Below are 21,702 nucleotides of genomic sequence, written 5' to 3' on the forward strand. Positions count from 1 at the left end.
CAATTGGGATAAGAAGGAGCACAGCAACGCTGGGAAGAGAGGACCCAATCCCAGTCCCTCCCCGGTGGCGTGCCACCTGTCTGCAGCAGCCCAGGCTGCCACCACGCCTTGCCCAGTCCACGAAACTAGAATTTGGGGTGATCATTTGCATTACGAAAGACTTTTTCATTTAACCTAAAGCATTTTCCTTAGAAGAAATGTCAGCTTTCCTTTAAAGAAAGACTTTCTCTGGTGTATTTTGATTATTTGGATTATTACGATTTTATATATCTCTATCTTATTACTACACCTGAAAAATGAGCTTTTGTGAGCAGATAATACCCCTTGTTCTCCTTTCAGCCCCCTCTGCAGGACCCGATCACCAGAGACACTCAAAAATTCAGTGACAAATGCACCCTTTTCAGGGGCACACCGATTGTATAAAGAGTGCAGTCACAAGCCAGATGAATTCCATTTTCGGATTGCCCCAGCTGAACAAATACACAAACCATCCCTCTGCCTCTTCTCTCCCTGCATTTTCAAGCAGTAGGTGGGACTAATAAAAACACTACCTCCTGTTTGTATAGCACTTGACACTTTCAAGGCGACGCTCATAACCCAAAGTCATTCTCCACCCCCACACTCATCCCAAACCATTCCCATCCCATTTCCACCCACACCACGGCCCCTTTTTCTGGTGGCCAGCCCGTGCCAGCTTCTCTTCGGTGAGGCCGTGTGCCCCCGCCCCTGGGAAGTCCATGTGTTACGTGAAGCGTTTCCTCATCAAGAGTCAACCAGCCAGAAATGTGGGCAGAGAGCGGAGGGCAGCATGTTCAGGTTCTGTTTATTATGTCTCACAGCCTTGTTTATAGTCAAGGTGAATGACATTATTCCACTTTGCATGGTAATGAAACAACTCAATGAGGACTCCGTCAGCCAAGCGCTTTATATGGCAGATGAGCTGCTACAAATCTGTCGTGCACGCTGCGTGACTCAGCTAATGCTACCATGGTTGGAGAGCACACCAAGACCAGCCACCATGTTCTGCACCTGGCAGAGGGGAGGGAACAGACAGGGCAAAAGGGAGTCAGAACCAAGAAGGGAAAAGTTGATTGACAGGGCCCGGCCCCCAAACCTGGGAAGGCCTCTGGCCCCATCCTGTAGTCTCCATTTGGTCCACAGCATCTTGTGGAGTCCTGAGAGGCCACAGTAACAGGAAGACATCTCTGCTCTTGGGTTCTTCCTCCACAGTCTCATGCCAAGTGGCACAGGCTTTCGACGACAGGGGTGTCTTTGCCACCTCTCTTGCTTCCAACCCGAAGGGATACAGATTTAAAGAGGGCTGACATTGGCCGATGGAAGGACAGCCTTGGATGGAAAACCGTATTTCCCCTGCCTTCCTTGGAAGTGGCACAGACAGGGTCAGGAGAGTTCTGGGCACTCCTGGGGATGGGAGACCATCCGGCCTCCGAGTGCACTTCCCATCACCCCTCCTTCTGGTTCATGGAGAAACAGACACCACACTGACTGCTCTCTTTTCCCCCAGCTCCTTCCCCTGAAGTCTTCCCCATCTCACCCTCCCCAGGCTCTCAGCCCAATGGGATTCATGCCTTTCCCTCCCAGCCCAGCACCTACAGTGCCTGGCCCCTCACTGCACATAGGAGACGCTCCCAGATTTGTACCCGGAGGCTGGAGCCTGGGCAGGACACCATTTCACAGCTTCAGTTGATTGAGAGCAGCAAGTTCTGGGGCGAGCACCCGAGAGTAAAATCAGCTAGGAACTTTCTGGTTGCCCATCCCGCCTGAGACGAAAGAGGGAATGGTGAGGGCTTAGAGCAGGAACCCAAACCTCACCGTGGCCTTGGAAAAGAAAGCCTCAAAGAGCTTAACATTCCCACGATGTAACGCCCTCCTCTGAGGAATTTGGAAGTTGTGCTACTGCTGTTATCACTACCACACACCTTCACCCACTGCCTGAGTTCCAACTACCATGTCACATGGCCTTGGGGACAGAGGCACAGCCTAACACAAAATGCCCACACACAGGAGTACATGAAAACAAATAGGGGGGAACAGCCCGGGAGGCCAGCTTGGAGGAAGCACTGTGAACAAGGTGGGAAGGTGTGGCAAAACCTCTCTCCATCAAGTCCCCCCCTGCCCATTGTTGGCACACCTGCCGCTCGACAATGCATGTAGCTGGGGCAGAAACGCATGGCCTTTGTATCTCAAAGGAACAAGTCAGACTGAATGGGCACAGAGGCAGCCACCCCAACAGTCAACCTTAGGGCTGGCAGGTTCCTGGTCCCTGCTTGTTTGCATCTGGGTGTGCTCCAGCCCTCTGGGTCCACACTTCGGTGTTTTCTGCTCAGCTGTGTTCCCCCTCAGGCCCTAGCTTCCTAACTTGATCTGCTCATTGAACCACCTGTGGGGGGATCCCTTGGGTCCCGACACCAACCTGTTCTGGGGTGGGACCTGGACACTTGGGTTGTGAAAACTCGCTAGGTGACTGCAATGAGCAGCCACGGGGTGAGAACCACTGTCTTAGACTCCTGTCCTTTTTCAAATATACGCACCGGGGAGCTTATTAGAAATGCAGACGTCTGGGTCCCACCCCAGGTCTGTTGGATCAGCATCTCTGGATGTGGACCCTGGGAATTAGCCCTTGTAACAGGCTTTTTGAAGGGAGGAATTCCTGGATGCTCACGTTTAATGATAAATACTGCTCGGAGGACCCTTCCTCACAGCAGAGGCGTCCAGGGCTGTGAATGGTGGTCATTGATTGTGTTCTATTTGGTTTGCGGAGGGCAACAGGAAATTCCACACCAGCCCCCAAACAGCTTAACACTCGAGTGGGGCCGAAAGGCCACTCAGGGTGGAGAACAGTCCTCAAAGTCACAGCTCTGCCCGGCCTACTGCCCTGGCTTGCCCTGGGCCTTTGAAGGTCCCGGGCACAGAGCAAACCTCGAGCCCAGGAGGCAGTCCACAGCACAAGCCGGAGCAAAGGAAGACATTAAATGGAAGAAGCGGCCCCGGCAGGTGGCCCAGCTAGCGAGGCGATCAGGGCTTATGGAAGAGGAAATGGAAGAGGTCAGGGATGAGGTATGCTTGGATATTGCTCTAGATGTTGTAAACATTTCTCTTTGTTTTGTCACAGACCAAAATCTGGATTGGCATGACCAAAGTGCCTGCAAGCAGCCGTGAGAGCGGAGGGCTCTGTGCCTTTTGTGGGAAGCAAGACATAAAGGTCTGAGGACAGCTCTACCCCTCGGGGAGATCATCTCAGTGGTTACTAGCTTAACGCTCACAATTGTTACACACACAAACACACACACACACACACACACACACTCCATGGGAGTACCATAAATATAGCCATCACATTCCTCTACACACGGCCCACGTACCCTCCCTTAGCAGCAAAATTCGGGATACCCAACCTTGGTCCTTCATGCCTCCCCATTGTGCGAGGACGTCACCCTGTACCACGACACCACCATCTGTAACCTTCACTTCACCGATAGTTGGCAAGAACTCAAGACCCCGGATGAAGCCACCGCATAACACTCTTGTTCAGATTTGTCTCCTGAGGAGAGTGGAAGTGGTAAAAAGGCCCCTCTTAGGACGTTTCATATTTCCATAACTCCATGCTCTTCCGATTTATATGCACCTTGTTTCAGCAGTAGAGTTGGCAGCAGATGTACATTTCGTATGTAAACAATGTTTAAAATACCCTGTTCGAGAATTTGATCATTAAATTAATTCTGGCAGCTTTAGCTAAGGATTTTTGTTTGTTTGTTTTTTTACTGGTGGGGGCAGGGGAATACTACCTGATCTAACTAGGAACCCCCCTTTGAGGCTTCAGAGTTCTTGAACGTGAAATTCCCCAGGGCTCTTCAATGTGAGAGCTAGGAGGCATGTGTCCTTTCTCCTTGCTGGTTCACACAGACACACAAACTGTCACCTATAGAGACGACGGGCCATGGCAGGGCAGTGGGCCCCACACCGGTGGGACTCAAGTGCCTTCTTGGCCTTGTCTAACTGCAGCCAAGGAAGGATGAGATGCACAAAGTTACTGGACAGGAAGGCAAACACTGGAAGCCCTGCATATTCCAAAAGGCCCATCACCTCCGCAAGAGGAGGATGCTTCTGCCCCCTTTTCAGTCACCTGCACTCTAGAGCTCATGCCTCATCAGGTGCTGTCACACTGAGTCAAGCGGAACGTTCTGAAGATCTGCCGTGACTCCACATCCATCAGCTGTGAATTATCCCAATAGTTCCTCCAGTACGTTCTCTGGGATTGAATCTACCTGGAGACCAGCCTCTTCCAGGGTCCTTCTCTGCTTTCTGGTCTCCCTGACGAGGACTCATCTCCTTGGCACTGCAGGCTTGTGCCACAGTCAGCTTTTCCTTGGGCAGCTAGAGGAGGTTCCATGCACCTCACTCATCCTCCAAGAAAGAGTTTCCTGACACATTACCAAGAGCAGCCCCAGGGTGCCATGAAAGCATTTTAGGAAGTTTCTCCACCACCAGATGTTCACAGTGATCTTCTTAGCCTCATGTTCAATCCCCAAATGTCAGAGACCAAGAAGGAAGCTGCTGAATAGCCAAGGTGGCCCTCGCAAGAAGGACCATTCTACAAAAGCGTGCTCTCAGGAAGCAAGTTAGAGAGTTATAGCCTAAGTTCCCATTCTCTCTCATCATAATTACATGACCTGCATGGAAGGTGGATGGAGAGAGACGGGGAAAGTACTAGACACCGTGAGAGCTGTCTACGCTACGGGAATTCACCTCCCTTGCCAAGCTGTCTGTCATTCTGAGAGATCAGTGATGTAGATGCCATAGGGAGGTGAGGGCAGAGACTACATTAAGCAGCAGAAAAGTTATATGGTGCCCTTTTCACAAAAGTCTACTGGTGCTACATTTCCTGATTATTCGTTTTCTGAAAAACTTCTTGATAGAATTGAGGAAGATTTGCAAGCTGTCTCTTTCTTAATAGTGGTTCCACATCCGAAGTCGTGAAGGACATCTTCCAAGACCCTTTCTGGAAGGGTCCGGCAAAGTCAGGGGAGTCTTGTGAATTTCTCAGACTAAGATGGGCAGTGAGCACAGCTTTTCACACCGGTCCTGTGGAAATGGATAAAACAGCCAACTCCATGGAGTTTGCACTTTCTCCCAGAAACCATCTGTCAATGACAATGCTAGAAATCCGGGATTTCACAGAGACCTCTCTCCGAAACTGTGAGAGCACCCAGGACTGGCCATTACACTGTGATAGCAAATCACAAATGTGAGCCAGAGTCTTCTAACTATTCCTCACAGGGATACAGGATGCTAGGGAGTCAGCAATCCTAACCGAGGAGGGTGTGGAAGGGGTGGAAATTGCATTTGCATTATTTACAGATTAGCCCGACCTAGGAAATCTGCCTTCTCAGTGGAGACGACCCAAGGAAGGCATTATGGAGGACAAGCTGCTAAACCAAGGAAGGGTGACAACAGCAACGTGCTCCCGCTAACAAAACACAGACGTGGATACGTGGAACAGCGTCCCAGCTCTGGTGGCTGGATCACGCTTTGGAATGGCCCTTTATCCCCTCCTCACCCCCAGCCTCCCAACCTAAATGCCACTGCTTTTGAACACCTATGACATTTCACATTAGAAGATGGTCTTGGCAGCAAGGGAAGGGGAAAGCTGATGATCTCCGAGAGTCCCCATCTGAGGTCTAACTGAGCCTCCTCTGGCTTTGGGACAGCAAATCTAAGTACATTTTGGACCTCAGGAACCTGGGGTAAGAGTCTTTCTCCATGAGGCTGTGTACTTTCCCCTGGGCTTGGTCAAAGCAAGTTAGGGACGGCTCTTCCATGTTCTTCCTCGTGGCTTCTCTGGTCTGGAAGTCTATGTTTACCTGGAGACACAAATAGAGAGCATGGTCATAGGCTCTCAAGGGCCAAGGCACCCGGCAGCTGGTCCTAGCTATGTAATAACCAGTGACAGCATCTTATATACGTAAGGTTATTCTTGCTTTTCAAGCTGTTTTCATGGAGTTCCTCCCTTTGGGTCCCAGAAAGAATCCTGTGAGGTCTGAAGACCAGACGTTCCTCGTCCTCATTTATAGATAAGGACACGGAAGTAAAGAGACACTAAAACGCTGGTCTAAAATAATATGGAAAGTTAGGAATGCAGCCAAGGCAAACCCCAATTCCCTTAACTCTTAACCCAGAGGCCTTTACAAAGTCAGGCAGAGTTAGACTAGAGACAAGTTTTAATGCTGGTTCCCCAAAGTAAGCTTGCCCTCTTGTCCTTTATTAACTACTAAGAAAACAAACGGCCCTGGGAGAGATATTATTACGAGAACGCACATCTCTCTTCCAAGCATCATTAAAAGAAGCCTACAGCATCCTGGCCACTGACCAAAGACGTCCTGCAGCCCAAGTCAAAGTGTAATTGAAGAGGTCTAGGTATGTAGTGCACCTAAACTCATAGACGGCAAATATTTTTCTTCTCTAAAACCCTCCCAAGTAAAATTTTGTTGTTTATCTCAGAACAGCAGTACACAGAAATCCATTTTCTTCTTATAAGGAATTATAAGTGATCATAAAATAAATTACTGTAATTACTCACTAATAAGCAGTGACAAATATTCAATAGGTGCTTTATCCCTAATACTCAGAGTCGTCTGGAAAGGTAGGTGATGTTATGTCCTTTTACATCAAGAAAAATGTGACTTAGAGAAGCGAGGTAACTTGACCAAGATCACACAGCTCGTAAGTGGTGGGACTGAGACTGGACCCAGATTCCAAAGTGGATGCTCATTCCATGAAACCATGCTGCTTTCCACTCGGACAGCTCACATGGATTCAGTGGCATCCATCCTTGCAGAATCGCTTTAGAAACAGAGTTCCCTTCAGGCACGTATTTAACTGACAGACAGCTAAAACACGCCTAATGGAGCTCCTTTTATGCAAGCTCTTGGCTCTGCCCCTTAAAATGATCCCCTTTTCATCAAGAGCCATCAGAAAGAGCAGTGAGGCTCAGTTCCAAAGAAAGTCCCCACCACGCCTGGCTCAAACCCCCACAAGGAGGGAGCTGTGAGCCCAGGGCCATGGACGGAGGTCTGACAAGATGCTTGCCACCACCAACACACCTCCCTCGGCGCCTGTACGTCCACAAACTCCTCAAAGATCCTATGGGCCTTGGAGACCAGTTTTGCAGTTGACCTGGTCTTCTTGTACTCCTCACAGGCCAACCAGAACTCCAAGTTCTCCTCGCTGAACTCCGTCTTCAGGAAGGCGCGGAAGGCAGCCACCCCACCTGTGCATATGGAGGGAGGTGGAGAAGAAGAGAGACAGGGAGACGCTTAAGCTCAAGAACTGAGAAGAAAGAGAAAGGTAGTAATAACGTGAAAGTGGCTCTGACCATCTTGCCCCCCGGCTCCTCCTCCACATCCTCGTGAAGACTTTAAGCTTCTAGACACACAAGTTCTCCTAGAGGCAAGCCCGGCTCTTTACTCAAGGATCATAGTGATATGAAGGGGAAGTGTTTAGGAAACCACAGTAATAACAAGTATGGGAAGGCCTGGTCACGTCTAATCAGCCCTCGGTGGCCACTGCCTATCCCCAAATGCAGAGTTGGCTGTCCCCTGGGTCTACTGGGTGAGTCTGTGTTTCTAATTAGTCCAAAGTAATGCATGTAATCCATTCCTTAACCCTAATCCAAGTGAGCCACCCTGATAAAACAATCTTATAAAACGAACTAGAAGGAGGTGTGAATTCCTCAGGGCAAATCCATCACTACTACCAGAATAATGTCCGAAAATAAACAGGTGCTGAAATTTAGCTGGCAATGCCATTCTGATTATACGGACACAGTTCCCAGCCTTTTTTAAAACACCTCTGAGGCGCTGTGTTTTAATGGTGTATGCCATTGATCGTTTACTTGAAAAGATCTTGCCTATCAAATTATGTGTTTTAACTAAGATTATCATTTTTGTACTAAATGAGTTCACAATTAGTACACCCTTTCATTTTTATTAATCAATGCCATTCCTATTGCTAAACAAAGTATCCAACCAGAATAAGATGAGCAGCGTTACCACATAGATTTGGAAAGGGGAATAACCTTCACTGATAACCTACGCATTCAGTTAATGTTTTTATTTTACAATATTTTTTATGAATTATTTTAATCCTTAACACATGCTTCTCTAACTGAATACCTGTGATAGTTTTCTACAAAACACTCTCTGGGAAGGACAGATACAGCCTAGTATAAAGAAGTCACTGCATTAATGAAAAATGACTCCAGCTATAATGTTTTACTTCTTTTCTAAAATTCATTAGGGGGGCAATATGTTAACAGTTCTGAATTCTGGGGGATGGGACAACCTGAGCATCTGAGGGCCACCGATATGCAGCAAGACAGGGCACCACTGCCCAGGGTCATTTGCTGGATTGGTGGCACCATGCTGTTGATGTATTTAACTGTTCGTTTCTACTTTTCTGAAACATTTTTATTTCTCTTAATTAAAAAGTCATTGTTTAACAACACTATGGTGGTTACCAGAGGGAAAGGTAGGTTGGGAGAGGTAAAAGAGGGTAAAAAAGATCAAATATATGGTGATGGGAGAAGACTTGACTTTGGGTGGTGAACACACAATGCAATACACAGATGATGTATTATACAATTGCACACTTAAAACCTATACCATTTTGTTAACCAATGTCACTCCAATACATTGAGTAAAAACTTTTAAAAAGTCATTGTTTATCTTTATCTTTCAATGTAGACGTCTTAATGTCCATGCTAGAACAATAGTCAAAAAAGCCAAAACTTTTAATTGCAAGAGACACAAACTTGAGAGAGAAACGGGTTTTGATGGGACTCCCTAAGCTAAATTTTAAATCACAAAGAAATCTAAGTTTGGAGATCTGAGCTGAAAGTGTCTAACAAAACTAGGGGTGGCCATGAAATTAATCACCCCAGCCATGATATTTTTGAGAATGAAGGGGGCACTTCTGTTAATTACATGAGAACAATGGACAAAAATCATGACCACCACAGGCAAAAACCGGGACATGTGGTCACCTTAATTCTAAGACAAGGAAAATGGTGAAATCAGAATGTAATGTAAGCTTGTTTCCCATCAGACAGGGTGGAAATAAAATTGTTCCTGTGCCAGGCAGGGAAGGAGGAAAAGAGTAACAGTTTAGACTCAAATAAGAAAAAGTTCTGCTCAGGGCCCCACCCAACCTCATTCCTACATTGGGTTCAAGACCCTGAGAGGAGGGAGTAGAAACCCCAGATAAATTGAGAATCAAACTGAGTGTTAAACAGTGACATGGCAATGGTTCGGCAGAGAGATGACCTGAGACTCATTCATTCAACTTAATTTTTTTTTTTTAAACTGCTAAGGTACAAAGTACTATTTAAAGTCTTGGGATACATCAGAGAACAAATCAGAAAATCTCTGCCCATAAAATCCCTCATAATGCTCTTTTTGCCGCCCCTTGTCCCCTCCAAGTTCTCAAAGACGAGGTCCAGAAGTTGCCACAGGCTCTGAGGAACTCGGATTTGAGAGCTAACCTGCCTGCCAGGAGATCACCACTTTGGCAGAGGCTACAGACATGTTGGATGGAAAACCACCTACAGCTGTGGAAGCCTGAGGAGACAGTGCCCCTTAAAACCTTAGGGGGTGGTGGTGCTGGTTCAGCAAGGTGGCCTCTTAGTGGTGGCCAGTCCACACATCGATGCATGACAAGAGCCATGGATACTGTCAGTGGCCCCAGGACCTGAGGACCACAGGCTAGATTCACCTCCCTCTGCAACCCATTGCCTTTCCACTGTAGTCAGGGAGCGGAAAGGAAAGGATGGCGGAAGGACCCTAACACACTGCATTTACCTAAAACAAATGCAAAGTGACTTCGAAGAATAACTTGGAAGAGCCTGTTTTGTTTTGCGTGTTTTTTAATTCTTTTTTTCTGTTTTTATTTTTAATTTGAAGAGCCTGTTTTTAAACCAGCAGCGATTTAATTCCTTGAATGGGAAAGTTCATTTGTTGTTTGTGTTAGATTTTGTTTTGTTTTTCATCAAGCAAAAACAGATGCTTGCAAGCAAGCTGACTCTAGTTCCAGATAAAGAAAGAAAATTACCTTTCTGCCTCCCTCCGTGATATTAGGGAAGATAACCCAGTGAAGGAAGGAAGGAAACTGGCCTCATGCTACACGAGCTACAGGCGTTCTCCCTTTTCATGTCTCGGCTTTGTTGGGTCTTCACGTGATTAAAGAGATAATACCTGCAAAGTGCTCTCAGGGATGTTGCTTTACTTCTTCCCACTTTACAGGAGACTGATGCTTAGAGAAGCGGCTTGACTGAGGTCGCTCAAGTGATAGTATGTAGCATTAGATCTCTATAAGGTATAGTAACTCCCAGTTAAACACAGCAATAGTACCATCTCCATTCGTTCTTTCACCCATTATGTGACCCAGTCGTTCTGCTAGGCGCTAAAAAAAAGGCACAATTAAGCTCTCACAGTACCTGCAGTGAAAGGGCAATTTGAGCCAAGAAAACACAATTATGGTAATCCTGGTACATACGATAAGTGATATGATAGGGAGAGTGTAGGTTGTTGTGAAAGTACCCAGGAGGGACGCCTGAGCCAGACCTGAGGAGGAAAGGGAGGACTGGCAGGAGGAAGAAGCTTCTAAGCTGAGATGTGAAGTTGGAGAGGGAAGCTGAGTGACAGAGGGACAGGGAAGATGGGGAAGAGAATTGCAGGAAGGGGGATCCACGTGAGCAAAGGCCTGGAATTAAGACTCTCTAAGTAACCAGAACTAGTTTAGTAAGACGAGTGTTTCATTTAATAATGGTAAAAATTATCGAGCCTACTTATAGGATAGACATACACCAAGACGCCTGTGGAAGAGCCAGAGAGATAGCGTGACATGTACCACGGAAAGCCGGGGAGAGAACGTTTCAAGATGGAGGAAGTGGCCTCTGCACCAGTGCTACCCAGAGGTCAAGATACGAGCAGACAGGGTCTGAGAAGTGGTCATTAGATTCAGTGACAAGATTCGGCAACCCCTGGCAGGAACAATCTTCGTGGTATCATAGGGGCTCTTGCCATAGGGGGGTAAGTATAGTGGTGCATGAGGGGAGGAAGTAGAAGCAGTTAATTCAGATGTCTCTTGCAAGAAGGGAGGAGAAAGGTCAGACCTCATAGCTGGAAGGAAATTGGAGGTCAGAAAAGAGGGGTTTTTTTGGTTCTTTGGGGTTTTCTGTGGGTTTTTTGTGTTTTGTTTTTTTTGTTTTTTTTTTGGTAAGGTCATCGTGAGTATGGTTAAATGTTGATCTAATCATAAAAGAGCTGTTGAGCAGGAGGAATTGAAGTTAAAGGAAAGAGTTTAATTGATAACATGTTGCCCTAGGAAGGTAGAACAGAATTATGATGGAGAGAAAGAGGGAAGGCTGCCTGTGGATGCAGGGAAGTTTCTAGTTTAGGTGCGTGACAAAGAGCTCCTATCTGATTGTAGCTGGACAAGGTGGTAGGACTTAGGGAGTGTAAGATTTTGTTTTTATTGATTGAGTTAGGATTTGGGGCAGGGAGTTTTATTTATTTCCTATAGGCCATGCTTTTTTGCTGGGGATTTTACAAACACCAGCTCCATTGATTTTCACGGTGTCACTCTCATTTTCCATAGGAAGAAACTAAAGCTTACAGAAGGCAAATAGATTTCCCACTTACACAGCTGGCAAGAAGAGCCATGTTTCCCTACCAGGTCTATACGACTGCAAAGCAAGAAATTGCCAGATGTGCTTGCAGGCAGAAGAGAAAGAGCAAGATTCAAGAGGCAAAAGTGTAGCATCTGGAAGAGGCAAATTCTAGAGAAGGAGAGAGATTAAGAAGTGGAAGAACTTGTCTTCCTTAGAATCAAAAGGAGAGAAAAAGAGGGGTGCGGATGAAGATAGAGAGAAATGGTCAGGGAAGGGATGGCTTGGAGATGCAGTAAGTTGATCTGACCTTATAAATTTGGGGAGTAGGAGGTCTGCCTCCATGTGCTGGGTTTTGGGGAGAAGGTATGAGTAAGACAGATAAAGTCACCACCTCCCAGAATTCACAAGCTAGTCTCATGTAACAGACATTAAGCAATGATTTTAAATAATTAACTGAATAATTACAAGTAAAGTGTGTGCTGTAGTGGGGGATACTTAAGAATAGAAAGAGTTTGAAACGGCTACTTTGGGAAAATGAATAGGAAGAAACAGGCAAACAATTGTAAAGGCCTAGAATTTAGTTCCTGGAGAAGGTTACGCTGCACCAGGAAGGGAGCAAAGATTTTTAGTTGTGAGGTGTACCCATCACTCGAAGAGAGGGGCACCAGTTCTTGGCTGGCAAGTGAAACTTGAACCTGAACAAAAGCAAGGATTTAGGACCTGGCAGTTAGAACACTGAAGAAGGGGAGAAGGATACACAGGAAGTTAAAAAAAAAAAAAAGTTGAAGTGAGAAATGGAAAAAATAACCACCCCAGGCATTTACTGAGTCCTTACTTTGGGCCAGGTGCCACACCCAGTGTTTTATGGTCCCTGTCCCATTTGCTCCGCAGAGCAAAGTGGTAGCGTAGGTCCTAATATGTTGCCATTTTGTGGGGAGAACAATGAAGCATAGAGAAGTTAAATAGGTCAAGGTCATATGGTGAGTAAGTGGCAAGGATGCCAATCTACAAAGCCAGCATCCTTATGTGAGTTGGGGGTCCAGTGTGTGCGGGGGTGGGGCCCGCTCCATGCTTGTGCCAGTGATGCTGGAGGGGAGGGGAGGGAGTGCCAGGGCAGCATGTGATGGGAGCAAGTGAAAAGTCACCGAGGAAGGCAGAGGAGTATCTGAGAGTAGAAGAACACCACAGAGGCAAAGATGGGCATGGAAGTACCACTCAACCGAATTAGATCGAAAGCAGTTGAGACCATCTCAGTGGGGATGGGGATTTGGAGTAAAACGCCTGGTGAACGCATACCCAGCCCGCGACTGTCTGGCAGTTTCACTGAGGCAGCCTACCGAAACTTGCCCATTCCACGTGGGGCGGGAGCACCTCTGTCTCAGTCGGGAGCACCGGTTCTGATCAGAGGCAACCCTATAATTAGCCTATATAAGGTTCTGACCTTAGACAGTGCATTCAACTTCACTGAGTCTTAGCATCCTCATCTGTGAAGGGGGAGGGTTGCATGTGATGACCTCTCCCAGGTGCAGTTGGCACTCTGCTCTGTGTCCCCGTCATAACTTCGATGCGCCTGCATCAGACACAGCTATCAGCTGCGTGTTTGACATCCCCCTCCTCATCCACATCGTCACCGTCATACATGGAGGACATGCCCCAGGCCAAGGTCTACGCGGTCCAATCTACATACGAGTATATCAGCCCACTTCATCCTTACACCAACGCTATGATCAAGGCTGAGGTGCTGGAGCCAGGGTTTGAGTCCTGTGCGGCCTTGACATCTCAAAGCCCACGTCTTCCATCTTGGAGAGTTTAAGCTAAATGTCTGTAGTCACGTGGGCCGGTAAGAGGTGGAAAGTAGATTTACACATATCTGAGTGACCTCAGAGCCCACAGTGCCTGTCTATATTCTGGATCATTGGTGGGTCCCACATTGTCATTTCTGCAAAGGAGGGATGGACAATGAATGACCCCAAATCAGACAATCATGCTGAAAGTATACCACAGCAGGGCAAATATGCCATTTGGCTTACAGAGCTGAGGAGTCTCCCACAGCAGGACATCCGCCATCACCTTCTCTGAGGCCACTAGGTACCACAGATAACCTGGAATCTGCCTTCACTTTCTTCCTTCCCTTCCCACGGCACTGACACCCACTCAAAGCATCCTTCCTGAGATGCAGCGTCACGTCACAGAACAGACAGGCACATTCCCCAACGGTGGCCTGGGCACGCTATAACAAAGCATGGCTGAATGACCTTGTAAAGCTGTCTGCTCTTTCAGGCACCCTCCCCCAAAACGTGGTCACCTGTATTACCAGGGCAGGCTTCCAAGGGAGTCGGAGGGGAACCAAAGCAAGTACATCATTTGAAATTTGCCAGAGATTTCAAGGGAAGAGCTTAAGGAGAGATGGGGAAGAAGGGGAGCATGGCCTGGGAGGGTCTGGACCTGAGAAGCAGCAGCATCTAGATAACAGATTATGGCAAAGACTCTGAAAAGCTCACAGTCTTGCACAGACTGGCCTGCCCACAGCCCTCCTCCTCTGCTTGCCCACCCGTCTCAGCACCAACCTCCCTGCTCCCTTTCATATTCCCAGGGTGGGTGCTGAACAAGGCTGACGGAGAGTCACTGTGCAAAGAGAAACCATTGGGTAACAATGGACTTGCAAAGGGGTGGAAAGCCCCCCAGGGCTGCAGGACCTCTTCCCGTTCCCAGAGCAGATGGCCTCAGAGGGCTTCTGCATACAGACCATTTGTCCTTACCTGGCCCACCTTTCCTGTTTATGTGACCAGCAAAGGGATTGTACGGGACCAGAGCCCTCAGAATTTCTTCTTCCCATCTGTATCCTCTCCTCCCGCTTTTATCACTTCCCACCTTTTCCCAGTAAGTTTTTCACCTGGTCCTCTCCCTCACCCCTTAGCATCTTTTCCTGCCCCCTCCCTTTTCTTCTGTCCTCTGTCCCTTTTCACCCCCTTTTCCATCTTTCCCTTTCTCTCAACCAGGACCCACCCCTCTTGCTTGTTCTTAAACTGCAGTTGGTCCAAACATGCAGGATGCTGGTTTATCTCTGAAAGGCTCATCGGCTTCTCCTGGCATCTTTCAGAACGACCTGCTTTGCTTAGCTGTGCTTCCACTGTCAGAGCCCTGATGCATCTGGCACCATGCCCCCCAGACACTACTCCCTCCCCTATACCAAGGGACCTGGAGTTCCCCTCCATCTCATCCCCACAGATTCCTGGCAGGTAGACAGTGACTTTTCTCTGATCCCTAAAGCTATTCCGCCTGGGATTGTGGCCTAACACACACTAGCTAAGTGTGACCTTGGGCAAGACACTAGGCTCTCTGTGCCTCAGTTTCCCCATCAGTGAAATGCAGATCCTGACTGCACCTGCTCCGTGGGACTGTGGCAATAATCCTGTTTACATAACACATGGAAACAGCACACAGAGCCTGACATTCAGACGGTGCGTGTTCCCCACGTGTTTGTGACCATTACGCCTCCACTTCAGTGGTTTAGGGAGTCATCATCCAGAACATGGCCTGACTGGCGCCAAAGGAACAATGCTGGTCACTTAACGTGGTGGGTGGTGAACAATTCGTGAAACTGGGAGAGAAGCACGGGGACCTGCCTGTTTTTCATTCCATGTCTTCCTTTCACTTCGTAGGACTCGCTAAGAAGTCCAGGCTCTAAGACTGTTACCCCATTTTTTTGAGGGTGCCTCTCTAGTCGCAGGAGGGAAAGGCTGTGTCCAGAATTCCTGGAACACTGGGCAGAATATTTGCGTCCTCCTGAGCAATCTCCAAAAACACATGCTGTGGCCACACATGTTACCGGCTGCTGGTATTCTCCCTCCAGTTCTTTGATGCAGGGTGCTTACATAAGGAGAGAAACTGGGTCACTATGAATGAGCAGTGCAGCTGGTGCAGCACGGAGGGTGGCGTAGGTAACAGTTCAAGGTCCAGGAGCCCTGATTTAGCTGGCATCGGGGCTGGGCTGGAGTCTAGCTCAGTTCCCAGGTTTGGAAAAATACGAGCTCACAGGAATGATTTTTTTTTGCCTCCCTTTTTTTGAGCTCTCTGTTTACCAAAGTGAAGTCTCAAAGACCAGAGTCCTCGTGCATCCCTGATCAATTGGAAAAAATAAACTGGTGAATGAGTTCCAAGGTCAGACAGAGGACACGTGTCAAATCCAGGATACGTGGACTAATCGTGAAGTCAAAACCACTTTCAGGCAGAACCACGTTCACTCATTTGAAATTTGTGATGAGACTAGCATAAGAATCAAAGCCTTTCTTTCGTGTTAGCTATAAAATAAACAAATAAATATTTGTTTTCAAACAAATAACTAGGGCTCTGCGAGATCTAGGTAGGGATATTGTTTAGAGAACCAACTATTTCCAGTTACTGGCATTTACTGGCAAGGAATTGGTCTGCTAATTATACCTCTGTCTTGTAGTAACATAATTTTATTCAATGATCTCTCCTCTGTTAGTGTATATAGAGCAAGACGATATATTATAAGAGTAGTAGGATGTGATGGTAGTGACAGTCTTTGAGCCAGAAGGACACAGGAGATCCCGTCACCAAGGAAATGGTGATACTCTGAGGTTACCTGGGTTCTATTCCCAGGACGTGGTAGAAGACTAAGGACAGCCTCAGTCTTACAACGCCCCTTCCAAAGTTCTTTCCTATTTTATCACCCAGAAGCTGAGGCAAATAACAGAAAGAAGCAAGCTACAGCCTGGAGCTGCAACTATTATAAGACATAAGCAAGGAGTTTTCCATTAATGGGGAGGCATCCGAGATGTGCTCCTGATACAGTGAAAGTATAGCATTCACAAGTGACTTTTTTAATACCAGAGAAGTATTATAAAACCCCATGTCCACCAGTCCACAGCCTGAGAGACTGCAAAAGTTAAGTGTCCAGGGATATTTGTCTTGTTGGTTTGATACAGGAAGACCATAGGGACTCTCAAAAAGGGCATATATCAGATTTACCTTTCGGGCTTTTAAAAACGACATCCCTAGAGGGGTTCTCTGACACATATTGAGGGGAAATTGGGAAGCGATAAGGAAAAGCTGCCAAAACTTCACGAGGCAAAGAGGGTGAGGTATAATGGAATTTGCATAAGCCCAACTGTGATTCTACTACAACCCCACCCTACCCCCAATGTTCAGCCTCAAGCTGTCTGTGGGCACAAGTTGCTGATGCCATCGCTAGCATATGGGAAGCACGAGACGCCTGTTTCCTCAATGAATTTAATGTTGTGTTATCAGGAAAACAATAACAAGAGTTTGCTCGTATGAAGCCCCGCTAGGTACAATTTATCACGGTTAGCAGCTCACAACCATCATCCCATTTAATTCTCATGACAACTTGACAAGCTAAATCTTATTGTTCCCCTTTTACAGGTAAAGGAAATGAGGTTTACAGAGGTTATGTAATTTGCCAAGGTCACATAGCTGGTCATTGACAGAATGGGTGGGGGAGGCCGGTGCAATTGCTTTCCTTCAAACTTTTTCCAACAAACTTTTCATAGTTGCCTTATATGTCCCAGGCACTCCTCTCAAGGCTAAGTGCACCCACATTCCTGGATGCTAGTAAAAAATTACAATAGGGTAGAGAGGATGGCATATCTCTTTCTAACACTTATCCTCAAATTACCCGGACAGCGCGCCTACCATATTTATTTCCTGTGAACACCCTCCAGCGTACCTGCTACAAATGTAGAATCTGCCACACACAGATGACCTACCATCAAAGGAATGTGCTGCCTGAGAACTTTGGAAAGCTGCGATGCAGTCTTTAGTATGTTTCTTGGAAAGCACAGACCACCTGCCCCACCATGGCTCAGGCTCATGGTTGTACTCGCTTGTATCTCAGAGAAGTGCTTCCCAAGCTTCAGTGGGCATACACATTACCGGGGGGCTTGAGGAAAAACAGATTGCTGGGCCCTTACCTCCAGAAATGCTGATTCAGTAGGTGTAAGGGAGAACCCAAGCATTTTCATTTCTCACCAGCTCCCAGCAGCTACTGGTGCTGCTTTCCTTGGATCACACTTGGAGTTAATCTCTTCTAGAAACTTTTTGGCTTGGAGAGGGATATGGGGAGAGCTGTGCAGTGAATGGAAACCTGATTGTTAAACTGTATATTCTAGAGCTAAAGACCAATAGAATGAATAATTATGGGATTTCATGAGCTGGTAATTTTAGTGTTTGTTTGTTTGTTTTGGGTTTTCTGTTTGGTTGCTGTGTGACCAGGTCAAGTCATTTTATTTTTCTATATCTTAACCGTGATCCCAAAGGAAGCTAATTTTTTAAAATTAAAAGCTTCTTTATTGGTCTTTTCTCAGAGATGGATACTGACTCTGAAAACACAAAAGAGCTTTCAATTGTACTATTGCACTAACCTAGCCTTCCCTGGGTCTGGTGGGGACAGGTCAGTAGTGACCCTCCATGCTCCATGCAAACAATGAAACAAAGCTAAGGCCAAAGAGATGGCCAGGTGAGGTGCGCTGCCATCTAGGTGTGGGATCAGGCTGAAACGGGTGAGTGGAAGAAGGAAGGAGCCCTGCTTACACCTTCACCTTAAAACTGGAATGAATCCACCTTTTATGTCCAAAGAAACCAAAGGAAGCATGGAACGAGGGAGGGAGGAGGGAAGGAAGAAGAGAAAAAGGAAGGAAGGGTAAATTGATTCAGAATTAAAGACTGAATGTCCCACTGAAAGCTGGACAAATAACAAGCATATGCCTTACCCTCATGAGGAATAAAAGCAGAAGACGCACTATTTTGGGCCTGCTCCCCGGCAGCCTGTCAGAAAAGGTCTCCCACAGCTTGGGAGCCTTCACTCTCTCAGGTATGAGCTATAGAGGTAGAAATGCTTCTGGGTGTCCACACACACACCCTGGGGGGCGGGCTACATGCACAATTCAGACACCAAGTCTAATCGTTACTGGATGAACAGGAAAATGATGCCAAGTTAATGCACATTAGAAATCCTGTCTTATCTAACGAAGCCATCAGCAATTTTAATTTCATTTTTCATTTGTTAGTTAAAGAAGAGAATGAGAGAGCACTGAGCAAGTGCTCAGACCTCAGTGGGTGCTTCTTTAGCTTTGTACTGTGGTTGTCAGCAAATGTGACAGGAAATAAAACTGCTCCAAATATTTGCCTTCCAGATATTTTTTATTCTCAGATTTAAAAAATAGCAAAGTTGCTTTCTTTCCAACCTCCCCGCCCCAAGAGTGGAATCTGTGAGGTGCTCCCTAGACAGTGGGACCCTGCCAAGGACCAAGGAGAGGAGAAGGCATCATAACACAGGTGGCTTAGCCCCTCTTCTGGTTGCTCCAGCCTCTTGAGCTTTCTTGTAGTTTCACATAACCCTGCAGGCAGCGCTGACTCAAACCCCCTGCCGAACCTCAGTGGTTTCTATAGACAGCATTTTAGAACAAGAGGGATTGAGCCTCTGAGATGTCCTACTCCAGATCTTTCACTGTAGAAATGAGGAAGCAGTTTTTCCAAGAAGATGGAGGGATTCTGTCAAGTCCTCCCAGCAGGTGGGTAGCAGAGCTGGGTCAAAATCTGACTACCAGCCAAGGTTCTTCTTAACTGTGCAGAAACATGTTCCCCGATGAAATGGAAACAATGCTCTCAACTAAAAGCACCCTTCTGCTCCCAGAAGGGAGGACTTCTAATATGGACAAGATGGAATTTAGGAGGAGCAAGCACTGAACGTCCAGATTCTATCAGAAACCCTGAAGCCCCTTTGTCTGTAGCCAGCACGTGGCATTATCTGTGGTGTTATTTGTATGCGTGTCTGTTTTTCTCAGGAAGTTGCGTTGCCCACCAGGGAGGGATTATCCTGTTCATCAACCAACCAATGGCTTAGCATAGATTTTGTACATAATGAACACTCGATACACATTTTTTTTAAAAGAAATGAGTGCCCAAAACACCCGGCAAAGCAGGGATGGTAAAGACGTTCTGTAGACTCAGAATAGGAACAAAAATAATTATCTGAACTCAGGGAGGACAGCTGCCTAGGTGTGGAGAATTACCAGGGAGTAAGTTCTCAACTAACGCACATTTTTCTGGTGCCCTGTCATTCAGTGATTCTCCTTTCTTTTTAGGACATTTTGTTGTCTTAATTGAAAGCCCGGTACACCTCTGATCAACCGTTGTCCCTCCTAAGGGACCAGCACACACGCAATCCCTTCGGAAAAGCTTAATCAACCCTAATTGAGTCACAACACTAACCTAAATTAATTAGACTTTTAGAAAGTTGTTAACGCTCTCCAAGGTAACCTGGGCTCCACAGCCTTCACGGGGAGTAAATGTTCATATTCTAAAACCTTGAAATTCTGCCAGTGACCCCTGAATAAAGACCCTTTTCTTCTCATAGATGTTTACTCCACTGGCTTTTTATTTCCAAACTAAACAGAAATGAAAACAGAACATCGGGCTTCAAGAAGCATCACGGAATTTCTAAATCCAAAAAAGCCTATTTCTGTAGTTTATTTCCCAAGAAGCAATCTGGTGCCAGCTTCTCACCCCTTGGTGGAATCCCCATCTCAGAAGAGTGTTATTGAATTCCTGGAAACCAAAAGCATCCCTAACAGAAGCAGGACCAAACGTCTTCAGGTCTAAAAGTCATTGAATCAAATAAAAGGAAACTTCTTAAATCTCCAGGCCTTGCCACTGCAGCAACCCAAATATCCCCGAAGCTTCCATCCATTCATTTTACCACCCAAAACTCTCTCAATAATGGCTTAACATTACTAATTGGCATCAAAATTTGCAACCTTATTCTCCAGGCACCTTTATTTTGCATTTGATAAATAAAAGCATCATTTAAGAAAATACCACCATATTCTTACAAAACACCTTTGAGCCGAGAACCAAAAACTATCCAAAGGGGTCCTCCTATGAAGATTCTCGTATCCAGGTGACAGGTAGCACACAGGTATTTCTAGCCCCTTTTCAGAATGAGGAAACAGCCTCAGGGATTTGTACTAAGTGAGTCAGTCATGAGTCTGAAATAGAAACAAAACTTCAAGATGACCTTGAATCAAATCCAGCCAAAAAGGCGTAAATTGCTAGTGACACTTGTTTAGCCCAATGTAACTGCTGGAAATAAGTCAGAATAGCCTCATAAAAAACAAGCATTCCCATCAAATCCTAAGTATTATCGTATATATGCCATTACCTTGGCAAATTCACCACATACGCTTCTGTTTGGGGGTATAACCATATGTTATATATGCTGTATCTACACTGCTTTATTTTCCTTCCTAAGTGTAATCCATAGAACAGTAAAATGACTATCTCACGAAATTACTTGTTACAATACGTGCTTATCCTCAGATTTTGCATTTCAATGTAAAATCTATTCAAAGGCATTTCTGAATTAGTATTAGGATCAGGAGCATAGTCAGAAGGAAGTGCTCATCCAGTCAAAAGCAAAATCATTTCTAAAGACATCTTCTGAAGACCACGGGACTCCGACAGGGTACTCACCTATCTAGCAGCTGAGCTCAGTCAAAATCAAGAACACAGGTCTGACTACCAACCAATGCCTTGCACTTCGTTGTACAAACTCGTGTTCCCCAATTCAGTGGAAACTATTCTCTAAACCAGGGGTGTCCAAACTGCGGCCTGCGGGCCAACTGCGGCCTGCGATCCATTTTTAATTGGCCCATAGCAAATTCCAAAAATATATTTAGTTTACTTAAATAAACCAGGTGAGGCAATACGTACTTCACCTCGAGTGAGTGGCCTGGCTGTTTGTGTATTTTACTGCATATGGCCCTTGGTGAAAAACGTTGAAAAAAGTTTGGACACCCCTGCTCTAAACTAAAAGCAACGCTTCTGCTCCCAGATTAATCAGGACTTCTAATATTGACAAGACGAATTTAAGAGGAGCGCCAAATATCTGTATGAAAACGTCTTTTCTCTTCAAAAGACCCTTCTCTCTTCCTCAGCCCTGTTCTCCCACTCCCGAGTATTTGATGCCACTA

General features: G+C 46.3%; 1 protein-coding gene across 10 annotated transcripts in view; it reads right to left on the reverse strand.

Moving 5' to 3' along the window:
* Positions 1 to 804: 804 nt before the first annotated feature.
* The window catches only part of RGS8 (regulator of G protein signaling 8), a 40,193-nt gene continuing 19,295 nt past the window's right edge, over positions 805 to 21,702 (reverse strand). For all 10 annotated transcript variants that reach the window (XM_074322515.1, XM_074322518.1, XM_074322511.1 and 7 more), the window contains 2 exons: positions 7,122 to 7,288; positions 805 to 5,882 (listed from right to left, as the gene is read on the reverse strand). In XM_074322515.1, coding sequence (XP_074178616.1) covers positions 5,700 to 5,882; positions 7,122 to 7,288 — 350 coding nt within the window. In that variant the 3' untranslated portion in view covers positions 805 to 5,699. The remainder of the gene's footprint in view (positions 5,883 to 7,121; positions 7,289 to 21,702) is intronic.

This window comes from Rhinolophus sinicus, linkage group LG17 (genome assembly GCF_036562045.2).
Source record: "Rhinolophus sinicus isolate RSC01 linkage group LG17, ASM3656204v1, whole genome shotgun sequence".
Lineage (NCBI taxonomy): Eukaryota > Metazoa > Chordata > Mammalia > Chiroptera > Rhinolophidae > Rhinolophus > Rhinolophus sinicus.